The sequence below is a fragment of the Musca domestica genome, unplaced genomic scaffold (assembly GCF_030504385.1).
Source record: "Musca domestica strain aabys unplaced genomic scaffold, Musca_domestica.polishedcontigs.V.1.1 2, whole genome shotgun sequence".
NCBI lineage: Eukaryota > Metazoa > Arthropoda > Insecta > Diptera > Muscidae > Musca > Musca domestica.
Genome location: NW_026712249.1, coordinates 1,969,917 through 1,994,156, shown reverse-complemented (window position 1 = coordinate 1,994,156; position 24,240 = coordinate 1,969,917). Strand labels below are relative to the sequence as shown.

At 36.2% G+C, this 24,240-nt stretch overlaps 3 protein-coding genes and 1 long non-coding RNA gene across 10 annotated transcripts; 2 read left to right on the top strand and 2 right to left on the bottom strand.

The window, feature by feature from the left end:
- Positions 1-516: 516 nt before the first annotated feature.
- On the bottom strand, positions 517-5,646 carry LOC101899477 (sentrin-specific protease 1). 3 transcript variants are annotated; one of them, XR_009342055.1, is made up of 7 exons: positions 4,591-5,646; positions 3,694-4,052; positions 2,399-3,610; positions 2,190-2,333; positions 1,930-2,125; positions 1,170-1,863; positions 517-1,037 (listed from the first exon to the last, which is right to left on the bottom strand). XR_009342055.1 is itself a non-coding variant. In XM_059121621.1 (7 exons), exons 1-7 carry the CDS (start codon positions 5,209-5,211, stop codon positions 1,243-1,245), a joined length of 3,087 nt encoding a protein of 1,028 aa, XP_058977604.1. In that variant the 5' UTR covers positions 5,212-5,645; the 3' UTR covers positions 517-1,242. The 3 variants fall into 3 exon arrangements, 2 of the variants coding, with proteins under 2 accessions (XP_058977604.1, XP_058977603.1); XM_059121621.1 differs by having other exon boundaries at positions 517-1,863; positions 2,399-3,353; positions 3,420-3,610; positions 4,591-5,645; XM_059121620.1 differs by having other exon boundaries at positions 517-1,863.
- A 1,366-nt stretch (positions 5,647-7,012) lies between these two features.
- On the top strand, positions 7,013-8,312 carry LOC109612479 (uncharacterized). 3 transcript variants are annotated; one of them, XR_009342037.1, is made up of 4 exons: positions 7,013-7,234; positions 7,381-7,882; positions 7,945-8,095; positions 8,147-8,312. It is a non-coding gene; the product is annotated as an uncharacterized LOC109612479 (long non-coding RNA). The 3 variants fall into 3 exon arrangements; XR_009342039.1 differs by lacking the exon at positions 7,381-7,882 and having other exon boundaries at positions 7,026-7,234; XR_009342038.1 differs by lacking the exon at positions 7,013-7,234 and having other exon boundaries at positions 7,286-7,882.
- Positions 8,313-10,080: 1,768 nt separating this feature from the next.
- On the bottom strand, positions 10,081-14,270 carry LOC101896524 (uncharacterized). 3 transcript variants are annotated; one of them, XM_011294023.3, is made up of 5 exons: positions 14,154-14,270; positions 11,682-11,991; positions 10,929-11,608; positions 10,521-10,869; positions 10,081-10,456 (listed from the first exon to the last, which is right to left on the bottom strand). In XM_011294023.3, exons 2-5 carry the CDS (start codon positions 11,899-11,901, stop codon positions 10,149-10,151), a joined length of 1,557 nt encoding a protein of 518 aa, XP_011292325.1. In that variant the 5' UTR covers positions 11,902-11,991; positions 14,154-14,270; the 3' UTR covers positions 10,081-10,148. The 3 variants fall into 3 exon arrangements, with proteins under 3 accessions (XP_011292325.1, XP_005183061.1, XP_011292326.1); XM_005183004.4 differs by having other exon boundaries at positions 13,796-14,236; XM_011294024.3 differs by lacking the exon at positions 14,154-14,270 and adding an exon at positions 13,560-13,935.
- An 8,282-nt stretch (positions 14,271-22,552) lies between these two features.
- On the top strand, positions 22,553-24,106 carry LOC101896346 (uncharacterized). Its single transcript, XM_005183003.4, has 2 exons — positions 22,553-22,714; positions 22,784-24,106. The coding sequence occupies exons 1-2, from the start codon at positions 22,664-22,666 to the stop codon at positions 23,984-23,986; spliced, it is 1,254 nt and encodes a 417-aa protein (XP_005183060.2). The 5' UTR covers positions 22,553-22,663; the 3' UTR covers positions 23,987-24,106.
- The last annotated feature ends 134 nt before the right edge of the window (positions 24,107-24,240 follow it).

The window sequence follows — 24,240 nt, the reverse complement described above, 5'->3', positions numbered from 1 at the left end:
TTCCTCTATTGTTGCCATATTTACACTGAATAATGAGATTTTCGTAGTTCACCAAATCGTTCGGAATCAGAAGAAGCAGAAACAAAAACGATCGATTTTGAATTACGGAATTTAAACCATTCCGATTCGATTTTATGACATGGCTGTATGTGTGGGTTGAAGAAAATACTTAAATGATTCACGAGAAGCAAATACATCCTCGAAGTGTCACTGTGTTATACAGCCAGAAAAACGATTCAATTGCTGCATCAGTTTCCTTAAAAGAGGAAACTGGACGCTGCTTTAATGAAATGCCGCAGTTTTTATGAAAAAACGGTCACTGAAGATTTCATTGTGACGTAGGGTCAGCAACGAATTCCCCCAACAAAATAATATTCAATATAATCTTCTATATGGTGTAAATTTGTTCATCACTGTTAGACGATTTGGATATTGCCTCGTTGTAATGTACATAATTTTATATTTTCCATTTAAGGTTACAGCATCATTTCCTCAAAAAGATTCACACACAGTTAATAACGTTTTAGGAATTTATTCTTGAATTTTCCGATTATCATTTAAACTCATAATCATTATGATTTGCAAAATAAAAATTAAATATTTTCTTACACAAATACACTTAATATCAAAGAAGTAGTAGCTGAAGAAGTAATAATATTTTGTGTGTATGTGGTGAGGTGACATCCACTTCAACGTTTTCGCCAGTTTGCATTCATATATATGACGACGTCCTGTTGGTTATCCTTTTCTTTTTCGTAGCGAATGCAAATCAATGTAGTGGGTGAATGCAATTACACAATCGATTCTTACTTCAAACTATTGGGTTTGTTCATATTTATTTATCATTATTATAGTAGTGTTCTAGGTATATTTATATGCAGTTAATGTTAAGAAATAAATTAAGATATTTGTATTTACTGTAATTGCTATTTTCTATTACTTCAGAGGGCGCAGAGGAGAATGGAAATATGGGTATGTGCTGCTGAAGTGAATTGCATCGCAAAGAATTAAATAGCAAAACCAAATTCCCTTATGACCTTAATTCACGATGAAAAATAATGAAAACAAAAAAAGAAAAAATAACTAAATATTCAATGCATGAAAAATGTATTGGTACAAATGGAAAGGAAGAAGAAAATGGGAGGGATTCTGAAAGTTACGATACGTACAAAAAGTATAAACTACGAAAGCAAAGAAATGCTCATTTATTGTTGTTTTTAAGTGGACCTACTCTGCAATCCACTACTGCAATAATTCCCCGGTAACGATTTCCAGAATCATTTTATCTCTGAAATATTCCATGTGCTGTTGCGAGAAGGTGATTTCTTTGTTTCGTGTTATGTACTCGGCAAACATGCAGCTGAAGACCCCACAATCACTGCCGTTCATTTGACGTGGAACACCCTGTACAGATTCTATCTGGAAATCGCTTGTGTCGAAGGGCTGTTTACGCTTGTCGAGCGACTCGTCCTTTAGATATTGTTCCAGAGCTTTGAGCACACTTGGATTAGGAGTACCCATTGAGTCGTAGTATTTAATAGTGCGATTCTTCATATGTATTATAGCCATGCACCAATGAACTCCACCCACATGTACGGGTACGGGAATCACATCCTTGGAAAATATATCAACTTTGCGCGTCCAGCGCTTGACGCCTGCGTGACCAGCCTGCATTAAACGGGGCACGAAGAATGTGTTCATGGCATAAACAGAGGGTAGGCCATGGGATTTGCTTTTGAGATCCCCACGCTCGGTTAGGAGGTTCATGTAGAAATTGATCACCTCATCGTTCAGCCAGTTGTGGCCGCACAAGGTGTGAATGTCACGTCGTGTTATGTTCAAATTGAATTTCGACACCAACACCTAAAGAGTATGAACAGAAATATCTTACCACCTGTTCGCATATTTAACTCAAAGAAGTTAGCTTACCTGATCTAGTGGACCACATACGGAAGCGTTTATTCGTGCCCTGTGTTCTGGAGTCAGCTCAACAAACTCGGGTTCAGGTTCGACATCTTCAAAGTCGTCTACCACAAATAGTCCAGGATCGACTATTTGGAAGTTTCGCAAACGTTCTTGGATATCAGCCTCAGCTGCTTTGCGTTCTAAGGCAAGTTTTTCAACTCTATCCAATCAAGAAAAAATATAAAGCTATCATTGGAAAGAAAGATAAGAAAGGGTTCTCTTACACTTTGGCCGTCTCTTGGACTTCATCAAGTCGGTTCTTCTTACGAATGGACCATTTTGACTGCAAATTCTCCAACCAATTATCCTTGATGTGTGGGCAGGAACTTATCCTCTCTTTAAATGTGTTGACTGGTTCTACGAAAGGTCTGAAATGGAGAATGTGTTAAAATGAGTAACAAATTGTTTTTCGTCAGTGTAGCCCTCTTCTTACAATGACATTTTCTTGCGAACGTTCGCATTCTCTGCTCCGGATTTACTAAGAGAATTTTCTTCCTGTTTGATTTTAGCACATTGTGACAAAACATGCCGATCGGCAGCACTCTCTAAATCAATTATTTCAGATATATCATTATCTCCATCATCATCGATAACAACAGCGCCTTTTATCTTGGAAGCTTTCGATGTGTTGTTCAAAAAAATGACTTCATCGTCTTCTTCGTCATCCAAATTGATGGTAGAAGATAAAGGAGGACGCTTCAAAACTGACTGGCCCAAGCCCACTGACCTTCTAGCATTCGCAGGAGAACTTCTAGCTGAGGATGTTGCTGCTGCTGCCGACATAAAACCTGATCGTCTGCGCTGAGACGGTGTGGGTATTTTATTTTCACAGGAGAAACCATATACGCCAGGCGCCACCTGTTTCAAAAGTTGTTGGTACTTCTCGCGCTCATCGCTTTCCTTTTCTTGTGCTAATATTGAAGGACGTGCCATATTTGACGAAGCATTTGTGCGTAAACTGCTAAATCCATTGAGAAACCGCGAGGACTCGGATGGAGTTGCACCTCCCGAAGAGGAAAGGCTGTTGTTCCGTGTGCCCAAAACATTTCCAACTCGGACAGAGGAAACGCGTGGATTGCTTTGACGTAGGGCGTCAGCATAGGATGGTCGACGCAATAAATCATCTCCAGAAGACAAAATAGCCCCAGTACGGGGTTCTAGCAGAGGTGGAGGAGGTTTTTGACTGACAGAGTTACAGCGTTCATCTGTTTGAATTATGGGAATGTTGCGGATTTGGGGCACGCGTCTGACATCACTTGACGTGGATGGCAAAACCAATTGTGGTTCATCGTCATCCGAAAATTCAATATCAGCATAAGAGGTATTCTTGATTAAGCGTGTAGTTATTTGTGGGACTGAAAACATTGACTTCCGCAAGGGTGGCTTATCTGTAAATAATCGATAATCTCGTATAACTGGAGTACTAAATAAGGATGAATTGATGGCCGTCGTACCTAAAAGCGAACGACGACCTGTTGACATATTAGTTGAGTAGAATGGTTTTCTCGATTGTTGTGGTGGTGCAGGTGGTAAGAATTCAATTATGTCGTCATCCTTCGTTTGGGTGACGTATTTAGGAAAGTGATTCTCCACCTTGCGGTACTTGATCAAACGTTCACTCGCCGATTCCGAATAGTCTTCCGATCTGAAAATTAAGATTTAGTTAGTAAGGTTTCGTAAAATGGATTGGATAATTATGAAAGATAATAATTAAATCAATTGTCTTACCTCCTTTTCCTTTTGCCTTCTTGATGATCCGGACTGGTAGTATCGTATTGATTCGTTGGTAACCAATTGAAAAATTGTCTTATTTTGCTCAGTATATCGATGCCCATTTGGACGTCTTTATTGTGCGAAGCTTGACAGTAGCCCTGTGATAACGCAGCTGTGGCAGTATCCTGATACGAATTGTAATCAAAATTGTCGACAAAACTGGGCTCACTTGTTATATTACCCCGTTTTGGGCTAAGAGGTTTTATTTCAGGAAGTGGTAAACTACCGTTCAATATTTTACGTTGATGTATATCAATCGGAATTGCTTCTGGAACTGGTCTAATCTTCCTCTTGGATTCTCGATTAAAATGGGTCTAAAAACGAAAGCATTGCGTCAGTAATTTCCATAATACATCAAAAAATACATATATAAATATTGTATGTGACTTATTAATTTAATGACTCCAATGTAAAGCAAAAAAAAAAAAAAAGTAAATAAATTAGAAAATAGAAAAAAAAAACTATTCAAATTTCAATATATTATTTAAAATTTATTAAAAAACTAATTTGGGATCAGGTTTTCCACTCATTTTTTTTTTTTTTTTTTTGAAATACAGTTTTTGATTTATTGGAATTGTTCGTCCCCCATTTTTAAAACATATTGTGGTTTCAGATACGGCAAATAAATATAAGTATGTCAATTGTTAGTAATTATTTATCATATCCGGTTCAATATTTTTCCAATTTACCCTTTTTTAAAAATTAAATAAGACATGTAAGGATATTTTGCAGAATTCTGGACACCTGGGTCAAGGACTCGCTAAGTATTTTTATGCTCCAAATGAATTTTCTATAAAACTAAGTATCCAACAAGGCACACAACAGAATAAAAACATTTTAATAGCAACTAACCTGTACGGGTATACTCTGATTGACCTCTTTGTGTTGAAGGAATTGTGATGGAACTTTCCTCTTGGGCACACGTGTCACTATGTACTCGTATTCTTCGTCTTCGTCCAGAATCGCTCTTTCCTCGAGGTTTTCCTGTATTTCGTTCCTCTGGATATCAATAACAAAATGTGTAGTATCTGCAACAGGCTTTCTTTCAGCAGAGTCTATTGGCCTTTCTCCCGCTGTTGGCTTAACTGGTGGCTCTACTTGATCGATATCTTCAATATGCAATATTTCGTACTGCTCCTCTTCTTTTTCGTCCTGTGCCTCGCTCTTTGCCAATTGATCTATGGTGCCGTTTGTTTCTTTCGGCCTGGATGCCAATTGCTTTACCACATCCAATGTATTCAGACTTTCAACCGGCACTAGTTTGGGTTCGGGACGTCGTACCCACTCCTTATTGCACTTCTGATTCTCTGCCTCCCTCGCCTCTTGCGACGTTGCGCTATGCGCCGCCTCCCTCACTCGCGCCAGCAATAGCGCAGATGCTGCAGCGGCGCTTGGGCTGCTCGATGTCGGTACCCGATTAGTAAGTATGTGATGTAGATTATCTTCCAGGCCAGTATGTTCAATGTACATCATCAATGCAAATTTCTCGGAACGGCTTTAAAAGCCTTTTTACCCATCGACAATTCAAAGCCCAGAATAGTGCTGTGTGTTCCTTTCGGCTCTACCACGATCGTTCAAATTTTATTTTTCACCTTAAATTTGAGCGCCCCTAGTCAGCTCTGCGTCGTTTGAACTCACTACACACAATTTACAATTCACTATGGCCGCTTGCTGGCACAAGGAGCGTCTGCGATTCTTCGTTGTTGGCACTTGTGTGCTTTGCTCGATAAATTTTCCAACAAATGGAGGTCTATCTATTCTTCCTGCATTGAATTATTACGATTTGGTATAATAAACAGGGAAAAGCACAATTTTATCTTTTCCAAAATGAAAAGTTGAGCCAAATTTTTGCGAAAATTCACGTAAAGAAAAAAGCCGCTATTACACACACACACACACGTACACGATTCTTTGCAACTTGCATCCAACTTCATTTGTCTTTTGCTGTACTGCATTGTCTAATATACGACGCAGAGCGTATGGCGCGAACGAGTTGACGTAAATTATTTAAATTTTTATGCTACGTTTACATCGAAGTCCTCTATATTAATTATGATCGATATATCATTAGTTCTGTTCCAGAAGATGGATTCCGGGAATACAATACACATTACAGAAATTGCAAAGATGAATATTTTTTATTTGAAATTAAAACCTTCTTAACTTTACCATGAGTAACTAACTCTTTTAAATTACACTGTGTTCCCATCTCTGATATATGAATGCTTGGTCGACGTTATATATATTAAGGCTACCCAAATACGTCCGGCGTACAAAATTTCAAATTGAAACATTTTCTTTTTTTTGTGCTGAAATTAAAAATGAATGATACAAACATTTTTAATGTTTGTAATTGAAAAATATAAAAATTGGGAAAATTTGGAAAATTATCAATTTTTGCTACGTTATTTATTGGCAGATATGGACTTGGGCCACAATTCTTGTTCTATGAATACATTTGTAAACGAAAAAAATGTCAATTGAAAAATGTTATAAAGAAAATATTTTTCATTTCAAAATTTCATAGAACAAGAATCCAGCCCCTGGCGTATTTTCGTAATACGGACGTATACAACATTTTACAATAGTGGAAAAGTTGAGTATTTGTGTACGCCTCGTCAAATTTTAGGCAACGCTGTTTGTAAATAAACATTTAACATGATTGCATGACTTTACCTTCTTGATTCTACCATGGTTTGAGATTAAATTAAATTCAGCCAATTGGCATTCACAAATGCTTGATAACATTAATAAAGCGTTGGATTATATTTGGCGACATCTACATTCCCGTAGTTAAATTCTAGTAGATTTCTAAATCCATATTCGTTGTCCATTAGGGATTTGCAGGATTTGATTTTTCGACCTTGCAAGGGATAAAATTAATAATTTTCATAAAATATTTGCAAAACGTGGTGGATGTCGCTTCATGCGGATTACTATGGGAAATGGGAACCCGCACAAAGACATAGAAGTATAAAGATAGGACAAGTCAGAGTCAAAATATAAACACCAGGTGGATTTACCTCTGTTGTTACGATATCATAACAACAGTGTATGTTAATTACCAGGAGTGAGAAAATATCTAATCTCTTAAATGCAATGGAATATTGAGAGAAACAGATTTAAGCTCAAGAGAAGAATGCCAACACAATACTAAACTTTCGTCGTCTGCCATTTCCTCATTCGTTTATTCATTTTCAGTGGTAATACAAGTTATAATTTCGAACATTTTTCTAAAGTTCATTTTATTTTGTATTGTACAATATATTAGTCTATTGTTTCTTCTTTTTAGATTAGCTGTCCCAAGTTTTGGAATGCAGCATGGGGTAATGATGATGGGGCATGATGAAGTCACACATTTCGTGGAATTTTATTTAGACGCAATGTCAAGCGTCATGATGCATGCTAAGTAGGTGGATCTTTGAAATTGAATAGAAGATTAATCCCTCCACACCAAAACAGAGTTAAATATAAAGTGGTGGATTGCAAGTTCTTGGTAAGTTCTGAAATGTATGCAATGAAGAACTTAATATATGTGTACATATTTACTTTTGTGTATAATGTTTTTATACCCTCCACTTTCAAAGGAGGGTATATTAACTTTGTCACTCCGTTTGTAACATCCCTAAATATTTGTCCTAGACCGCATAATGTATATAAATTCTTCATCAGCATAAGATTATAAATCGATTTAGCGATGCCGCAGAACAATTTGTATTGTGTCTAGGATGGCTGATATTGAAAATCGGTGCACGTTTTGGTGTAGCCGCCATATGAAGGACCCACCGATATTCGTTATTTTGATAATCCTAGTTACATTTACCCACGAAATTGTTTCATCTTTGGCATTTAAGACTCACAATGCATAACAATCTATGTAGTATACAATTGCCTATATAGATTCCCGTTTTGGTGTGGCCCCCATATAACGGCTTCGCCCACTTTATGGTTTTCTCAAAAGTTTAAGTTCATTATCCAAAAGTCCTACTTGCATTTGCAATTTAAAGTGTAACACTTTCAATCAAGATAATTATACCCTACAACACTAGGTTGGGGGTATTATAAGTTTGATTGGGCCAGAACTTATGTAACACCTCGAAATATTGATTTCCCATATTGGAAAGTATATATGGAGGAATAAAAGGTAAATTTCCATAAAAGATTTTGTTTGAAATATAAAATATATGAATTATTTTGTTTTTACAGCCTGCCCACAACAAGGAATGGGGCTTCCATAATGCACGTGTCAATACTGTGGCCTGGTCACCTAATTCCCAATTGGTGGCCAGTGGTTCTTTGGATACCACCATTATTATCGGGTCGGTTACCAATCTCGCCAACCACACCACCATCAAAAGTAGGTTTCCTTTTTTACTTTATTTTCTAAGCTATGTTACCTTCATTGCAGATGCTCATCCACAATCTCAGATTACACGTTTTATAAGGCTGGTCAATAACACTGTGATCTCCACTGGTCAAGATTGTAATACCAAAGTTTGGCATGTTGAGACAATCTAAAACCAGCAACCAAATCCACTATTACCACCTATGTCATTTAAAAATAAAACAACGACGAACTCTACTCAACAATCTTCAACAAACAATAACAAGCCCAAACCATGAATGCAATTATCGTTCTGTTGAGTTTCATTACTTCTTTATAAATATGCATTTTTTACTTTACTCCCCTTTTTTTGTTCCCCTTATTTTTTTCGCTTGCATTAAGTTAAAAAAAGTATTTCAAATTGTGTTTCTAATCTAATTATATAAATACAAAGCAAGTTCCTTCCGCCCCTCAAACTATGTATGTACGTTTTTTGGAAGCGTAAATTTTATATAAGAGAAAAAAACGGAAAGAGAAAAACAAAACAAATAAAAATGTATTTTGCAAAAAATGTTACTTTCATTTTTTCATATGAAAATGTGTTGCAATTCACGAAAACCACAATTGTGATTGAAATACAACTATTGTGATTGAAATACAACTATTTTCTTTGAAATACTGTCAGAATAATGGACCACTGAACGGTCGTGTAATTCACAACAAAAATATAATTGTGATTGCAAATCCCTCATTATGCCACGTTGCTGTCAAAATAATTGTCAACCTTTTTGTACAAGCATTTTGTATGAAGCATTTTCACAAATGCAGGGAAACTCTTTTCTTCAAAAGATTTTTTACATTGCTGTTAAGTTTTTTTGCTGAGAGAGCTTTGAAAAATGCACTTTTTCCAGTCAAATTTGTAGCCCTCTATAACCATAATTTCACACTATTTATTGGAATATGCTTCTTGTCTAGTCTTTACGTATTTATGTCTTTGTCGGTCTTTCTGTTTTGATTCCACACCTTTATTGGTCTTGTTCTATGTCGCCTTTTGGTTCAGAGATGCCACATTGCACAGTCCGTTATTCGTTATTTTATTATCTCGGAAGCGTAAGCGTCGGTTGGTAGTTAAGAAGTTTATTGAATTCTTAAATTATTATTATAATATGCATTTATTAAGTCTATTTGTTATTTATATCCGATTGGTGATAGTATATTTCAATTAATTTCAAACAAATTCAAGAAATAACAAGCAGACTAAACGAAGGAATAAAAGCTGTAGAAGTCATATTGTTGTGTTTATAATAAATTAATTAAAAGTTACATTTGTAAACAAAGCCAAAAAAAGTGAAGAAAGTGTGATAGTGTTGTGTATTGTTGGCCATTTGGAAGACTCCTCATTTGCACGTCGCAATTCAATTGAACAGACGCATTGAATTTAAATCTTGAAATTTCAACAAAAAGTATTGCAAATTAGAAATTGTGATAGCCCTCTTGTTTATTAGTAAAACGGTCTGTCAAGTTGGAATTAACTTTATCATCTAGACAAGTCTCGATTCTTGTGATATTGTTGCCAGTAACGAAGTATGGTGGTTTGTCCTGAATCTTGATAAGGATGAATTTCAATGGATTAGTCTTCCATCTCCTCCAACAAAGTAAGAATGCTATCAAATTAAATTACCAAACGTTAATGCAAGATCAGAATTGAAGAAATGCAAATCACAATCTCAAGACGTTATACAAATGCAAGCGGTTAAATACTTAAAATTGGTAATAATAATTTATTGTGCGTGCTCTTCAAATAAATTACCTTTCTTATCTATTCATTTTTTGTAGCAATGAGTATTTCATGGGTATCGCGGGTGTAACTGCAAAAAACTTAGAGAAGGCTACGACCAAAAGCATTCATGAAAAGGTAAGTGTCTTTCAAAGGTATTTTCATTGAAAACAATTCGATTATTCCCTTGCACTGGAGACCCCAGCTACCCACCTTTTTCATTTTCATAATCGATTTACCATTTAGATTTAACAACACATCCGATTTACATAAATGGAGTGTATTACTTTTACTGAAATTCTTTAATATTTAATTTCTACAACTAACACACAAATATACTAAATTCCAAAGCATTATGCTTATGGCATATAGTCCTGCTGCTAAGCCAACGCTGGCCTGAAACGTGAAGTTAGCTACCACCCAGTGGGCAAGTGCACCCCAAACCAGGATCAGAAGGCCGTTGGTAAAATGCAGGGGGTATCGTATAGCCAGCCACTGTGCCCGACTCATACACATTTGTAGCACCCAGTCCTGTAGAAACAATGTTACCGATTGACCAAAGCCCAGCAGGGCAGCGGAGACACTCAGCAACAACTTCGAGGTAGAAAAACTAATGACTGGAAACAAAAAATCGTTTAAGTTTTTGATTGAATATTTTTATTAAAAATTTCCTGAACTTACATATCAGAGCCAATCCTTTCGAAATGCATCCCAACGTATGCCACTGGAACTTTTGTTTATACAGGCTATTGCCAAAGCGGGGAGTCATTAACGAAAAACACATCCAAGGAAAAGCCAACAGGGAAAATAGAAATGGTATCTCGGCATTTTTAATGGCATGGTGACTCACAGCCAAGCCGGGCAGCACAGTAAGACACATAACATACGAGAAGATGTCGGCTGATAATAGGAACGTGGTGGGATACAATTGCGGTACCAGTAGAGCCCTCTTGAGAGGCACTGCTATTTTGTCCAAAAGATTCAGCCACAGGTGAGAAGTTACATCTCTGGAAAACTGTTGTAGCTTGTCCTGCGGGATAAAGGAAACAAAATATACATGCGAATCTCTTGAACATTCTTCGAGCATACCAAATTACTGTAACCAGAATCCACTACACCTTCCCGACTCATTTGCAAACCATTGGAATTGGATTTTCGCATTTGTTGCGAGGCACTCATGCTGTTGGATCTGCCGTAATTCTCAATTGTAGCCGAACTGGAACGCATTACGGACACGGTTTCGTCCTCCTCTGGGATAATTTCCATTATTTCGACCCCATTTGGATTGATGAATGTTACATCCACTTGGTCTGTGGGCAACATGTAGTGATGATTATCCACCGCGGCTGCTGCCAATGTCATGGCAGCCACACTATTATGATGTTCCATCAGAGGATTTTTCCATGTTCGCAACTCTATGCCGTCCAACTGATCGGCAAATGTATTGGCATAGCGCCCCAGTTGATGGTGCAAAGGCGTAAAAGTGGCCTCGGTCTTTATTACCGATATACGCTGGGTTATGGCCCCTTCGCGGTGCCGAGTTATAATAAGACTTATAGGTATGAGATTCACTAATAGGGCAGACATTAGAACTATAGACTGTGCAGTGCCGTACAGGGTGCGTAAATTGGTAAATGCGAAGGATAAAAATAACTGGCAAAAGGCTTCGCCACACAAATGTATGGTCTTGCAAACGAATTTGTCTTCTCGTGGACGCACAGCTTCCAGTATGACGTGTGTCTTCCATATGAATAGACTAGCTCCGATTCCTGAAGTCAATTTATTTAATTAGCGAATTTTTATTCAGATTATTCTTGGACTGATATAATTCAAGTATCTTACCACCAAAGAAGCCATAAAATACGATGGCAATTATTTGTGTTGTTGTTGTGACTTTTATCCACGCCGAAGAAAAGAATATTCCGCTTATCATTAGAGAACAAAATGTAATCAAAGTGGCCAATAAAAATACTTTTCGATATTTAATTGTCTCCCTTGTGCGTCCATGATACTCTGTATCTAGATGTTCTAGGATACTGCGACATAGCTGACCCGTAGCCATGTATACAATGGCTGGCCAAATGCGAAGCACCAAATCTTTGTCGGACTCAACGACATTACCGTACAAGTAGGCGGGTGTGGCGAGAAATGCCTGTGGAGAGAAATAATGTGGGGACTATTTTAAGAGGTGACCATTTTTTATTTGCTTTTTGTGTTATTGTTGATATGATTATGTATTTATGTGTGCTATAAAATAGTTCGATTCTATTTTCGTATTTATGCAATTTTCATTACGATAATCCAATACTTTTTCGAAAGTATTCATCTGCAGACATTATGTGCCAAGGCAGTGCTCCCGATCGAAAGGTTCGATTATACATTTTTATATTTTTTTGTAACTATATAAAATATGCGTATGGACTCTTAAAGTATATATGCAACTTTACGTGTACAATATTTATTGTTTAATTTAATGTATATAAGGTCAGTCGGGCTGTCGATATACAACCCAATAGCATCTGTAGTATATTGTTATCGATATATATACAGTTGTCATTGTTTTAATTTCAGTGGTTTACAGGACTTTAATCCTAATTTCACGCAAATTTGACAATTAATCGTTCGCTTTTCATTTGATCTCTGAATATTTAAATATTTTGAAATTTCTTGTCTGTTGAAGTTTTTGCATTCGTCTAATATAGCAGAACTGAGCCATGTTATCTGTTTAGAGTGCGACTTTGATCATATTTTTAAGCCGAGCTATTTAATTTTTTGAATTATTTAGGGGTAGGAGACAAGTTTGCAAAATATATTCCATTCCAATTCCATTCCTAATTATTTGGTATTTAATTTCTCTCTCTATTAGGTATAGGATAATTGTAAGTCTTTTAACAACGTCAACTACTGGTTGCCATTTAAACGTTACATAAATATCCTCCACCATAGTATGGAGGGTATACTAAGTTTGTCATTCCGTTTGTAACACCTCGAAATATACATTTTAGACCCCACAAATGTCCATCTGTGAAAATCACTTTAGCTTCCGAACCAAATGAAGTAGGTTGATAAAATTTTACTCAAATGTATATTATATCTGCAGGACTTTTCATATTGAAAATGGGCCATATAGGTCCACGATTTGGTATAGCCCCCATATAACGGTACCTCCCGATATTCGGCATTTTGATCATTGTAGCCACATTATTCACGGGAATTGTTTCAAATTTGGTATTTGAATTTCGTAATGGATACTACAGCCTAAGACAGAAAATTGTCTGTGCAGGTCCACGTCTTCGTATAGGCCCCATATAACGGTACCTCCCGATATTCGGTATTTTGATGATTTTAGCGACATTATTCACCGATTTTTTTTAAGTTTCGCATTTGAATATTGTAATGGCTTATGACAAAAGTTACCTATGTAGGTCCATGTCGTCGTATAGACCCTAATATAACAGCTACATTCGGTATAACAGAATTCTTAACGGATTTTATTGTTTTTGAGAATTGCCAAATTCGTTCCAAATGGTGGAGGGTATTCATAGTTCGGCCCGACCGAACATACAGCTTTTTTACTATTTTACTCAGAAAAGATATTTTAAAATTTTTGCGTGATTATTTAAATCCTTAACATGTTTTCAAGTTGTAATTTTTGTAAAAGAAAATTATTCTTCTTTCTGTTCTTTTGTTTTTTATTTTTTGGTTTGTTTGGAATCGTACATTTTTTGTTTGGCTACACGAACAGAGAGTACCAAGACTATATCTTTACTCATTTCTGGGATTATCTTAAAAGTGAATTTCAATGGAATATTTTGCATTGTGTGACAATAAATAGTTTTGCTCTTCCAAATGATGATATTAGCTTTGTGTTTGCTTTTCTAAATCGTATCTTTAGTTAAACGTCTGCATGTTTAGAGTTAGTTGTTTTTGTTTTTTGCTTGTACTTATGTATGTACATGTATTACGAAACCACACAACATATACTTCTGTTGGATATGTTTCTTTATCACTCTTCTGCGCTGAATACCGGCCGTGGCTACTGCGGGTACGGGACGCCGGACGCTCTGTGTTGCTGTTGGTCCGAGAAGTGATGCCTCCAACGGGTTTCGGCCTACGGCTGCCACCGGTTCACGGCTTTCGCGAAACGTCGTTGCATTATTCGAATATCCTTCATCCATTGGATTAGGACGAATATCCGCTTTCAATACCCGAAAAAAAACTACGACAATATATATATCTACGCAATCGGTTTCGGTTTACTTCGGCGCGTTAAAGAAAATAAAAAAGATAATGATATTAGAAAAATATGCCAACTTATTTGCGTTTGACCGCTTTTATAACACAAGAAATCCGCCTATAGCCAGGCTATGTTCAGTTGTTGCTTGAATCCGATAGGAACTGCTGTTAAACTTGTAGAATCGCAAATGTCAGATTTCAACTGTGTGTACACCAACCTATAAACAACAATATAATTTATACGCTGATAAGAGTCTTATCTGCTGATAATATCTTGAGATTACTTCACCGAATGCATTTAGCCATTGTCAGATATTTTCGGAGTGTTTTTCACTCGCTGAGTGAAAATTCGATGTTTTGAGCAAAAACTGGGAACAGATAAGTTAGATAATTTAGCAAGTGAAAGAGCACCAGAACTTGACCGCAAGATATTTTCAAAAGTTTACATAATTTATTTATTCAAATGAGATGAACGTTACACGTTTAAATTAAGGAAGTGCACCTATTATGGGTCTCATTGCTGTTAAGTATTTGGTTTATCGCAAAGATGCCGAATGGATTTAACTAAGTTTTGGACTTACGAATAATTAATGCACAAATCTTTTGCTTTGGATATACGATAATCCAAAGTATTCTATTTTACATTTAAATGGCTTCTGGAGTTTTGTGACTTGACTGAGAAGACCATAAAAGACTTTGTATACTTTTATAAATATGTTAATAACTTTCTTTCTTCATAGTAAGCACGATTGATAGTATCTGAAATAATTCAATTTGTCGAGTCATTGGACTCAAACTGAATTTAATAGATTTGTTCCTTATAGGATATTCCCCTTTGATTAAGAAAACTTCTTGTGTGGATTTTGAATTCAGCTTTTCAATTTTTTATTATTTGACAACTTGTCCACAGCAGAAAAGTTTATAGACTAACAAAAAAATATTTTTCTTTTCATTACGAATACATATAAAAACAAAGCCTACTTTTGTAACATAAAAAACATATGGAGAACTTTGATCAATATATTTTTGGATGGTAACATAAATTAGTTTTTATTAAAATATTTTTAAGTTTCCCAATGAACAATTGTGGTGCAATTGTCCAACACACCCCCTCAAAAATATATTGATCATTACAAATTAAATAAATATCCAAATAATAGGTATGGTAATAATTCACGATGGACAAGTTGTTATTTCTGGGAAAATAAAAAAAGGCCCAACATTCGTTGTAAAGATTAGGAAAACCCAGAAAAACCTAATCAGACCCAAACAAACAAAAATATTAAGACAATTACATATTACTTTCCAAGCCGAGATAACTTCTCAATTCCAGAAATCTAGCAGCTGGCAAGGGTTTCGTTAATATGTCAGCAATCTGTTTATCTGTTGGAATATACTCAATAGTTATTAGCTTATTTTCAACTTGTTCTCTGGAAAAATGATATTTAATATCAATATGTTTTGATCGTTTGTGGCATGATGGATTTTTTGATATACTTATGCAGCCTTGATTATCCTCGTAAACTCTAATAGGCCTATTCATCTCTATTTTAATACTACTCACTAATGATTTTAACCACAGAGCTTCCCTTACTGCTTCAAACAAAGCCATATATTCAGCTTCTGTTGATGAAGCTGCTACAGAGTTTTGTTTCTTTGTATTCCAACAAATTAGACATGTTTCAAACATTTTAAACAAATACCCTGTTGTACTTTTCCGATCAATCTCACTTCCACCCCAATCAGAATCTACATATCCAATAAATATGTCACTGTGACTGTCGTTTCTTTTGTAAGTCAATTTCAAATTAAGAGTACCCTTGAGGTATCTTAACACCCGTTTAAGACATTACCATAACTCTTTATTGCTCTTGTTACTATAGCGACTTAATATATTAATTGCCGTACTTAAATCAGGCCGCGTACATAACATGACGTACATCAAGGAGCCGATTAGATTACGACATGGTGCGTCATATTTTTCATCCGAGTTTAGTTCTTCATAATTCAGTTTGCATGGCAGTGGAGTACTGACGGGCTTACAGTCATCCATTTTAAATTTCCTCAAAATATTCTCAATATATGCCGTCTGACTGAAGTATACTGTATTTTCATCTCTCTCTATCCTTATACCTATAAAATATTTGATTTCGAATAAATCTGTCATTTTAAACCTGTTCATTAGATATCTTTTAAAATTAACGACTGTTTTATCATTAGCTGTAGCAATCACCAAATCGTCCACATACAATAACACATACAAATTTTCAAATATATCACCCTTATCAAGAATGTATAAACAGCGATCCACTGACGAATTAACAAATCCTATTTCCTTCAGGACTTTTTCAAGAACTTCAAACCAACATCTTGCAGACTGTTTTAGTCCATAAATTGACTTATTTAGTTTACAAATTTTATCATCCCCACAATTCAATCCCTGTGGAATTTTCATATAGATTTCCTCCTTCAATATTCCATTTAAAAAGGCTGTCTTTACATCCATGTGATGTACCTTTAAATTGTATTGGTTTGAAAAAGCCATCAGAATGCGAAAGCTGCAAATTCTAGCTACAGGAGCGAAGGTTTCATCGTAGTCAACCAAGTATTCTTGGGTAAAACCTCGAGCAACAAGCCTAGCCTTGTATCTTACTGGATTTCCTTTTTCATCATGTTTCAATGAAAAAACCCATTTATAATCAACTACATTCTTACCAATAGGTTTTGATACAAGAGTCCATGTCTCGTTCTCAAAATGTGATTTAAGCTCATCGTTTATTGCTTTTTCCCAGTGTTTTCTATCGTTTCTATTTTCAATTTCATTAAAAAAATGTCGGTACATCAGAATGAGCTTGAATACCTAACACACATTCCAAGAAAAAAAACAATCATCTTCTCTGTATGAAATTTGTGGTTCGTCCCTAAGTCTTCCACTTCTTCTGATCTCTGTTTCAGTTTCCGAATTGGACAACTGATTATTGTGTTCATTTGATTCTTCAAATACAGGAACACCAGTTTCGTCTGGATCAACCCTATTTGATATATGTTCCATGGATTGTTCATATTTTTTCTTTTCCTTACTGTCATTCAGGACATTTTTATTCACTTCCGTACTTTCATTCGGGATAGTCAAAATTTTGTCCGTAGTATCATTCGGGACAATTGGAATTCTATCCGTACTGTCATTCGGGATTTTTAGAACATTTTCCGGTTCAACATTCTCTTTAATTACATTCCTGGAATTTACCATATTTCTTTCATCCATGATAACATCTCTAGCTATCAAAAACTTTCCACTTTCCACATCCCAGACTTTATATCCATTTGACTCATATCCAACGAATATTCCCTTGGATGATTTTTCATCAAATTTTCGTTTTCGTATTTTGTTATGCACATACACCGTTAAACTCGGTTTTTTACTGTGCCATTTTTCATAAGGTGTTTTTGTTTCTTTACCCAACGCTTTACTGGGAAGTCTGTTTATTAAGTAAGTTGCCGTTAGAACGGCTTCACCCCAAAAAACTTTATCCAATTTTGCTCCACTCACCATAGCACGAGCTTTTTCTGTTATTGTCCTTATCATCCGTTCGGACACACCGTTTAGTTGAGGTGTATGTGGAACTGTTAAATGATAGCTTATTCCTTTTTGAACACAATAATCTTTCATTTCAGAAGATAGATATTCTCTACCATTATCTACATAGAGATTAACAACCTTTAAATTAAAATGAGATTCGCTTTTAGCTACAAAATCTTTGAAAACTGAAAATACATCTGACTTATGAGCTATTAAGTATGTCACACAATAATGTGTATATTGGTCAACAAAAATAACATAATAATTCTTTTCATCAATGGCAGAGGGCGTAATCGGACCACAAACATCCGAATGGATAACAAATAAAGGTCTTTTTATATGTTCTTTGTCTTTCTTTTTACTAAATGACAACCTACATTGCTTACCATCTATACAAGCTTCGCATAAATCACAGTCAGGTTCTGCATTTTCCAAAAGATTTGTGTCACTAAACATGCCCTTGCTTTTTATTTCCAAAAATTTCCCTTTAGATACATGCCCTAATCTTTCATGCCACAATCGATAGTTTTCATTTTTTAATGTTCTTGATGTGTAAATGCTTGAAAATAGCTCAAAATCTACAGTTGGAATATTATTTTTATATTTACCATCCATAACAACTTGTCGGTTTTTGGTAACTATAACACCCCCTGGATTAAATTCAATAGTCAAACCAGCATCTTGCATTCTCTTGACGGATAGTAAGTTTTGAGGAACTTCCTGGCAATATAAAACATTTTCCAATGTGATTTGCTCTTGACCTTTAGTGAACAGCTTTACTATTCCTTTCTTGGTTGCGTATATAAATTCTCCTTGTTTGGCAATTCCAATTTTAATGGGAAACTCCAGGCAAATAAAATCTGTGTACAAGCTTGAGTCATTTATCATATGATCGGAGGCACCGGAGTCCAATAGAAAAGAAATGTTGCCTTTTGAGGCAGTGTTCAAGTGCTGCCCTATCATGAATACAAATCCTTTTTCAATTTGGGTTGTTGCAGTTTGAACTGTTTTTCCACTATCGAAATTTTTTTCATTTAACTGTTTTTTAAATCCGTAACAATCTTTTTTAATGTGTCCTTTTTTACCACAGAAATGGCACTTCGCACTTGATATAAAAGTTTTGTATGATTTGAATTTACTTTTATTTTTGAAATTATGTGAAAAGACCTTGTTATTGTATCTTTGATTGTTAACGGCTTGTAAAACTTTTCCACTGGTGTCTCGGTTATCGTTAATCAATTTTATCTCATGGTCAAGTAATCGAGTTCTTACAAATGCCAATGTTAAGTTATCCTCCGATAATGTCTCAATCGCCGTTATGACGCCATCATACGCTGATGGCAGTGTCAACAACAAGTGGGATACTTTGTCCATTTCCTCAATTTTAGCTCCGGAAGCCATTAACTCAGCAATCAGGTCATCGAATATTATGAAATGATTCATTAACAATGTATCACCTTTTAGCTTTAAAGACAGCAGTCTTTTTCGCACCGCCAATTGGGATGCCAAACTCTTCCGTTCATATATTACATCCAAATCTTTAAAAATTTGCTTTGCTGTACTTTCAGTGTTTGCAAAACCAAGAAAAGAATCGCCTAGATATTCGATGATTACACTTTTTGCAGTTCTTTCACTTCTTATCCATTCTGGGGTTAATTCTTTCGGGAATTCACAATCTATAACTTTCAAAGCGTCCATTTCTTCCAACAGCGCTCTAACTCTAAACTTCCAAACAGAATATCTTTCTCCATCGAAGGGTTTAATATTTCTTTTTAATTTATCCATTTTCTAGTAATTAATTTCAGCGTAGCCTGGGCCCATAACCTATAGGATATTCCCCTTTGATTAAGAAAACTTCTTGTGTGGATTTTGAATTCAGCTTTTCAATTTTTTATTATTTGACAACTTGTCCACAGCAGAAAAGTTTATAGACTAACAAAAAAATATTTTTCTTTTCATTACGAATACATATAAAAACAAAGCCTACTTTTGTAACATAAAAAACATATGGAGAACTTTGATCAATATATTTTTGCATGGTAACATAAATTAGTTTTTATTAAAATATTTTTAAGTTTCCCAATGAACAATTGTGGTGCAATTGTCCAACATTCCTAGAGGAGACTCTTTGCCATACGGACTTAAGTAAGTGACTGACGGAGACATCGTGAATTTAATAACTGATTTGATTAATTGATCAGCGAAACTTATTTCCGTATATATATATATGGAGAACTTCGCTGGTAGAAACATAGAATAGTAAATATTAAGTCGACCTCTGAAGTATTTGCAATCTTGATCAGCTTTAAATTCTGAGTCGAATTATCGTTGTCCTATAATCTCACTATCTTTTGAACAATGGTTTAATGGTTTTGGTTCATGGAGTAGTCGAAGTAGCATAGTAACGGTACCTTCTCACAGAAGAGTTTCATTCATTTCAGTTTCGAGGCCGTACTGTTGCTCCGCCATGGATTTCAAATCTAAATCCTTTGTAACAACTTTGTCTATATAGAATGATTTTAGCAATTTTTTTTGGCGAAATCCTTAAAAAAATTCCCTGTGTAGGGTTTTCTTATGTTGCCGTGGGTTGCCTCAACAGATCCACGTGTTCTTATATCCCCATATAGCGGTATCTCTGAATATTTGACATTTAAGCCACATTTGGTAATTGAATCCCCCAAGAGATAAAAATGTAGTCGCAGAAAATCTCTTATGAAGTTCCTCCTTCTGGTGCAGCCTTCATATAGGGGTACCGCCCATTTTGTGGTATTTTAAAGACTCACTACAATTTTCAACCGTTTTTAGTGGCAAAAATGAAACCCACTTGAATACTGAATCCTGATACTTTTAGTTTTAAAAATTGTCTCTACTTTATGGTAGAAGGCATTTTTCTTTTGTTCCCTGCTAATTTTGAACTTGCAACCTTACCATTTGTATTTAAACATGGAGGGTATATAAAGGGTATATCGTCATTCCGTTTGAAACTCGTCGAAATAATTATTTTAGACGTAACAATGTATAAATATTCTTGATCAGCGTAAAATTCTAAGACGATCAGATCAGTCATTTGTGTGCAGGAAGGTCAAGTTCAAAGATCGATCCACGATATCGTATAGGCCCCATACAACGGTACACCCGATATTCGGTGTATTGATAATTGTAGCCAAAATTTTCAATAAAATTGTCTGAAAATCCACAAAACGATTTCCCTCTGAATACATTACCCCCTGGAAGATTATTGTCTATATAGGTCCACGATATCGTATGTCCCCTATATAACGATACCTCCTATATTCGGTATTTTGATAACTTTAGTTATATTTTTCCTTGGAATTGTCTTAAAATCCATACCAAAAGTTCTTTTCAAGCACTTTACTCCCTGGAAGAGAAATGTCCATATATGTCCACGATCGTATAGCCCACATAAAACTGTACCCCCCGATATACAATATTTTGACGATTTTAGGGACATTTTTCACTGGAGTTGTTCCAAATTTTATACCTAAAAATTCGTAATGGATACTATAGCCTATACATTTCCACTCCTTCGTATAGCCTCCATATAACGGTACATCCCAATATTCGGTATTATGATAATTTTTGCGAAAATTTTCACCGGTGTTGTTTCAAATTTCGTATTTAGCGTTCGTAATGCGAACTACAGTCTATGACAGAAAATTGTCTATGCAGGTCCAGTTCTTCGTATAGGCCCTATATATCAGTACCTCCTTATATTCGATATTTTGGTGATTTTAATTCGTATGGATCCCAATATAACGGCTATATTCGGTATTTTTCAAATTTTAACAGAATTTTTAGCGGATGTTTTTTTTTTTTGTAAATTTTCCAAATTCGTTACAAATGATGGAGGGTATTCAAAGTTCGACCCGGCCGAACTTACTGCTCTACTCACAACATTCGATTTTGTAGTCATGCGCCCAAAGTCTGTGCTGACGTTACTCATTACTTATTGTAATTGCTTAAGAAGTAACACAATAATGCTCTCTGGCAGTGCAGTTTATTGTCATTACCGTGTAAGGGATTATTCGGCTCATCCAACTTCCAAAAGCAACAACGAAACAACTACCAGTTGTATTTTCTAAGAGTAATGCATTGTTTTGAAGTCAATTGACAGATGTATTTAAATTAATATTGAATATTCCTAAATGGGCTTCAAATGACCGGCATTGTATTTCGCCCAAAAATACTATACTGGGTATTAAAACGTTTTAATCGGAATTAAAAAAATGTATGGAATAAGTCTAAGTTAAACAAAAATTATATTGATGTTAGTCCTAATATCTTTTGGCGGTGTTTCTACTGACTTTTCAGCTTTTCTCAGGAAGAGATAAAATGTACCAAAAAATGTTTATTTTTTCAAGTTCGTTTATCGGGTGGTGATAACACATTAAATACCTCGTGATATGGGCGTCTTTAATTTTCAACTTATGCCGGCTGAATAGTGATCGATCGATGGATAGCATTACAAATACTTGTAGCTCATAAGGCCCTATATCTGGCAGCATTGCGTCTCTGTCCCAAAGTGGCAAATTCCATTCAAACGGATGTTGTTACAAAAATAAAAAAGAGACGAGTAAGACGAGCAAAGAACATTGAAGAAAATAAAGTTGTAAATGTCGCTCAGCAGATAATTAGCAGATCTGCTCGCCCCTGTCCCAGATAAATATTTTTATTTTGTTTTCCATCCGCGAACGAAATATGATCGTATCACCAACCGACCTCCCTGCATTCACATGCCTCTTTTTGCCAAGGGGCAGGAACGCCTGCTTATCTGACCAGATTATTGCTGTTGTGACTTCAGTTGCCAAAGGAATCAAGATGACACATCTATTTGCACGAATAACCGTATTTGACTATGATTATTCGATAAGCGATGCTGGCTGGCGGGGTGACACATTATCGTATTGTTTTGTTGGGTCTATAAAATGCCACGTATCTCTGCCCAGTCTCCAAGTAATACGACGACACTAGAATCGACTACAACGACATGGTGGAGGCAAAGAAGTTGGCTTTAATTCTACTCGGAATTTACGTGGTGGTAAGGAAACAAACGGAATTAAAGGAGAAAAATATCGACTTTGAAAGATAACTCATTGCAATGTTCTAGATCGTGGCGAATTTCGGGATTGTAAATGGAAATGTGGTGACAACGACCTTGGATCCCTGGGAATCTGACGTGGAACCGGCGGTAACAACTGAGCCTGCATTGAATGAGCCCGTAACAGATGAACAGCCTGCAGAGGTGCCTACAACTGAGACCCCTGTAGAAACAACACCTGCAACAAGCACGGAGAGTGTTACCGAATGTGTTTGTGATTGCCGAGACCAAGGACGTGAATGTGACAATACGACAACGAATCCTAGTGCAGATCTGCCAGCTGCAACAACTGAATCAACTGCGGAAAATGACCCCTCAACAAATGTCCCAAAGGAAGAAACCGAAACAACAACCCCTTCCAATGCTGAGGAGGTAACCAGTACTACTGCTCCGCCACCACCTCCCTGCAATACACCTGGCGCTGAGGCAGATCCATCCGACTGCCGGGTCTATCATGACTGCACTGCAACTGGGTCGGCAGATGGCGGATTCCACTTGCTAACCAAGTTTTGTGCTTCCAATGAAGCGTACAGCGTCAAGTTGGGACGTTGCAGTCGCGACATATCTTCATGTCCAAATGATGTAGTCTGCCAGGTCAAGGGTGGTGTTGCAGATCCTGTCAGTAACACCTCGTACTATTTGTGCGAACCTCGTTTGATTGGCGGCGGTTTTCATGTTTTCCACGTCCAATGTTCGGCCAATCAAGTCTTCTATCCCCTTTTGGGAAAATGTTTCTTGGATTTGGAGAACTTGCCTGCCGCACCCGCATATCCTGGTTTCCCTCCCTACTATTGGAATCCATTCGAGGACATTGACATTGTCAAGGCCGAACTGAAACTAATCAAGGAACAAGATAAGCTCACATTGAAATTGGAAAAGGAGCTATTAAAGGCTGAGAAGAAACGCCAAAAGGAATTGCAAAAAGAAGCAGAGCTAAGGGCAAAACAGGAAGAGAAGCTGAAAAAGGAATTGCTGAAACAGGAGAGTGCCACTTTTGTGTGTCCCCAGGATGGCACTTATCCATCGACAGTTAGCGAGACCGCCTACTTTGTGTGTGTCAGCAAGAAGGGCAAGTCCAAGATTAGTGTGGTCCAGTGTCCAGTTGGTTCCAAATTCAATGCCGACATTGGTTTCTGTGCGATTGACCAGACTTTGTTAAACCAAGCCTTGAGCGACGTCAGCGTCAGTGTCGATGACGAAGATGATGATTGAGGAATGAAATAAATCGTGTTCAATTTGGCTATCAAAATTTGTTAAATCGGTGTGTTCAAATAGGTATAGGTAATGTCTTAAATAATATATGAAAAAGAAATAAAAAATAATTGAAGTAGATTCATTTCGTTGCATTGTTTTTACATAGCAAAAATTCACTTAGTAAGTCCTTAGTTTCTAAATGCAAAATATTACCAAAAATAATAAAAGCAAAATCACTCTCTATTTGATATAGAAATTGAAAAAGTTGTGTT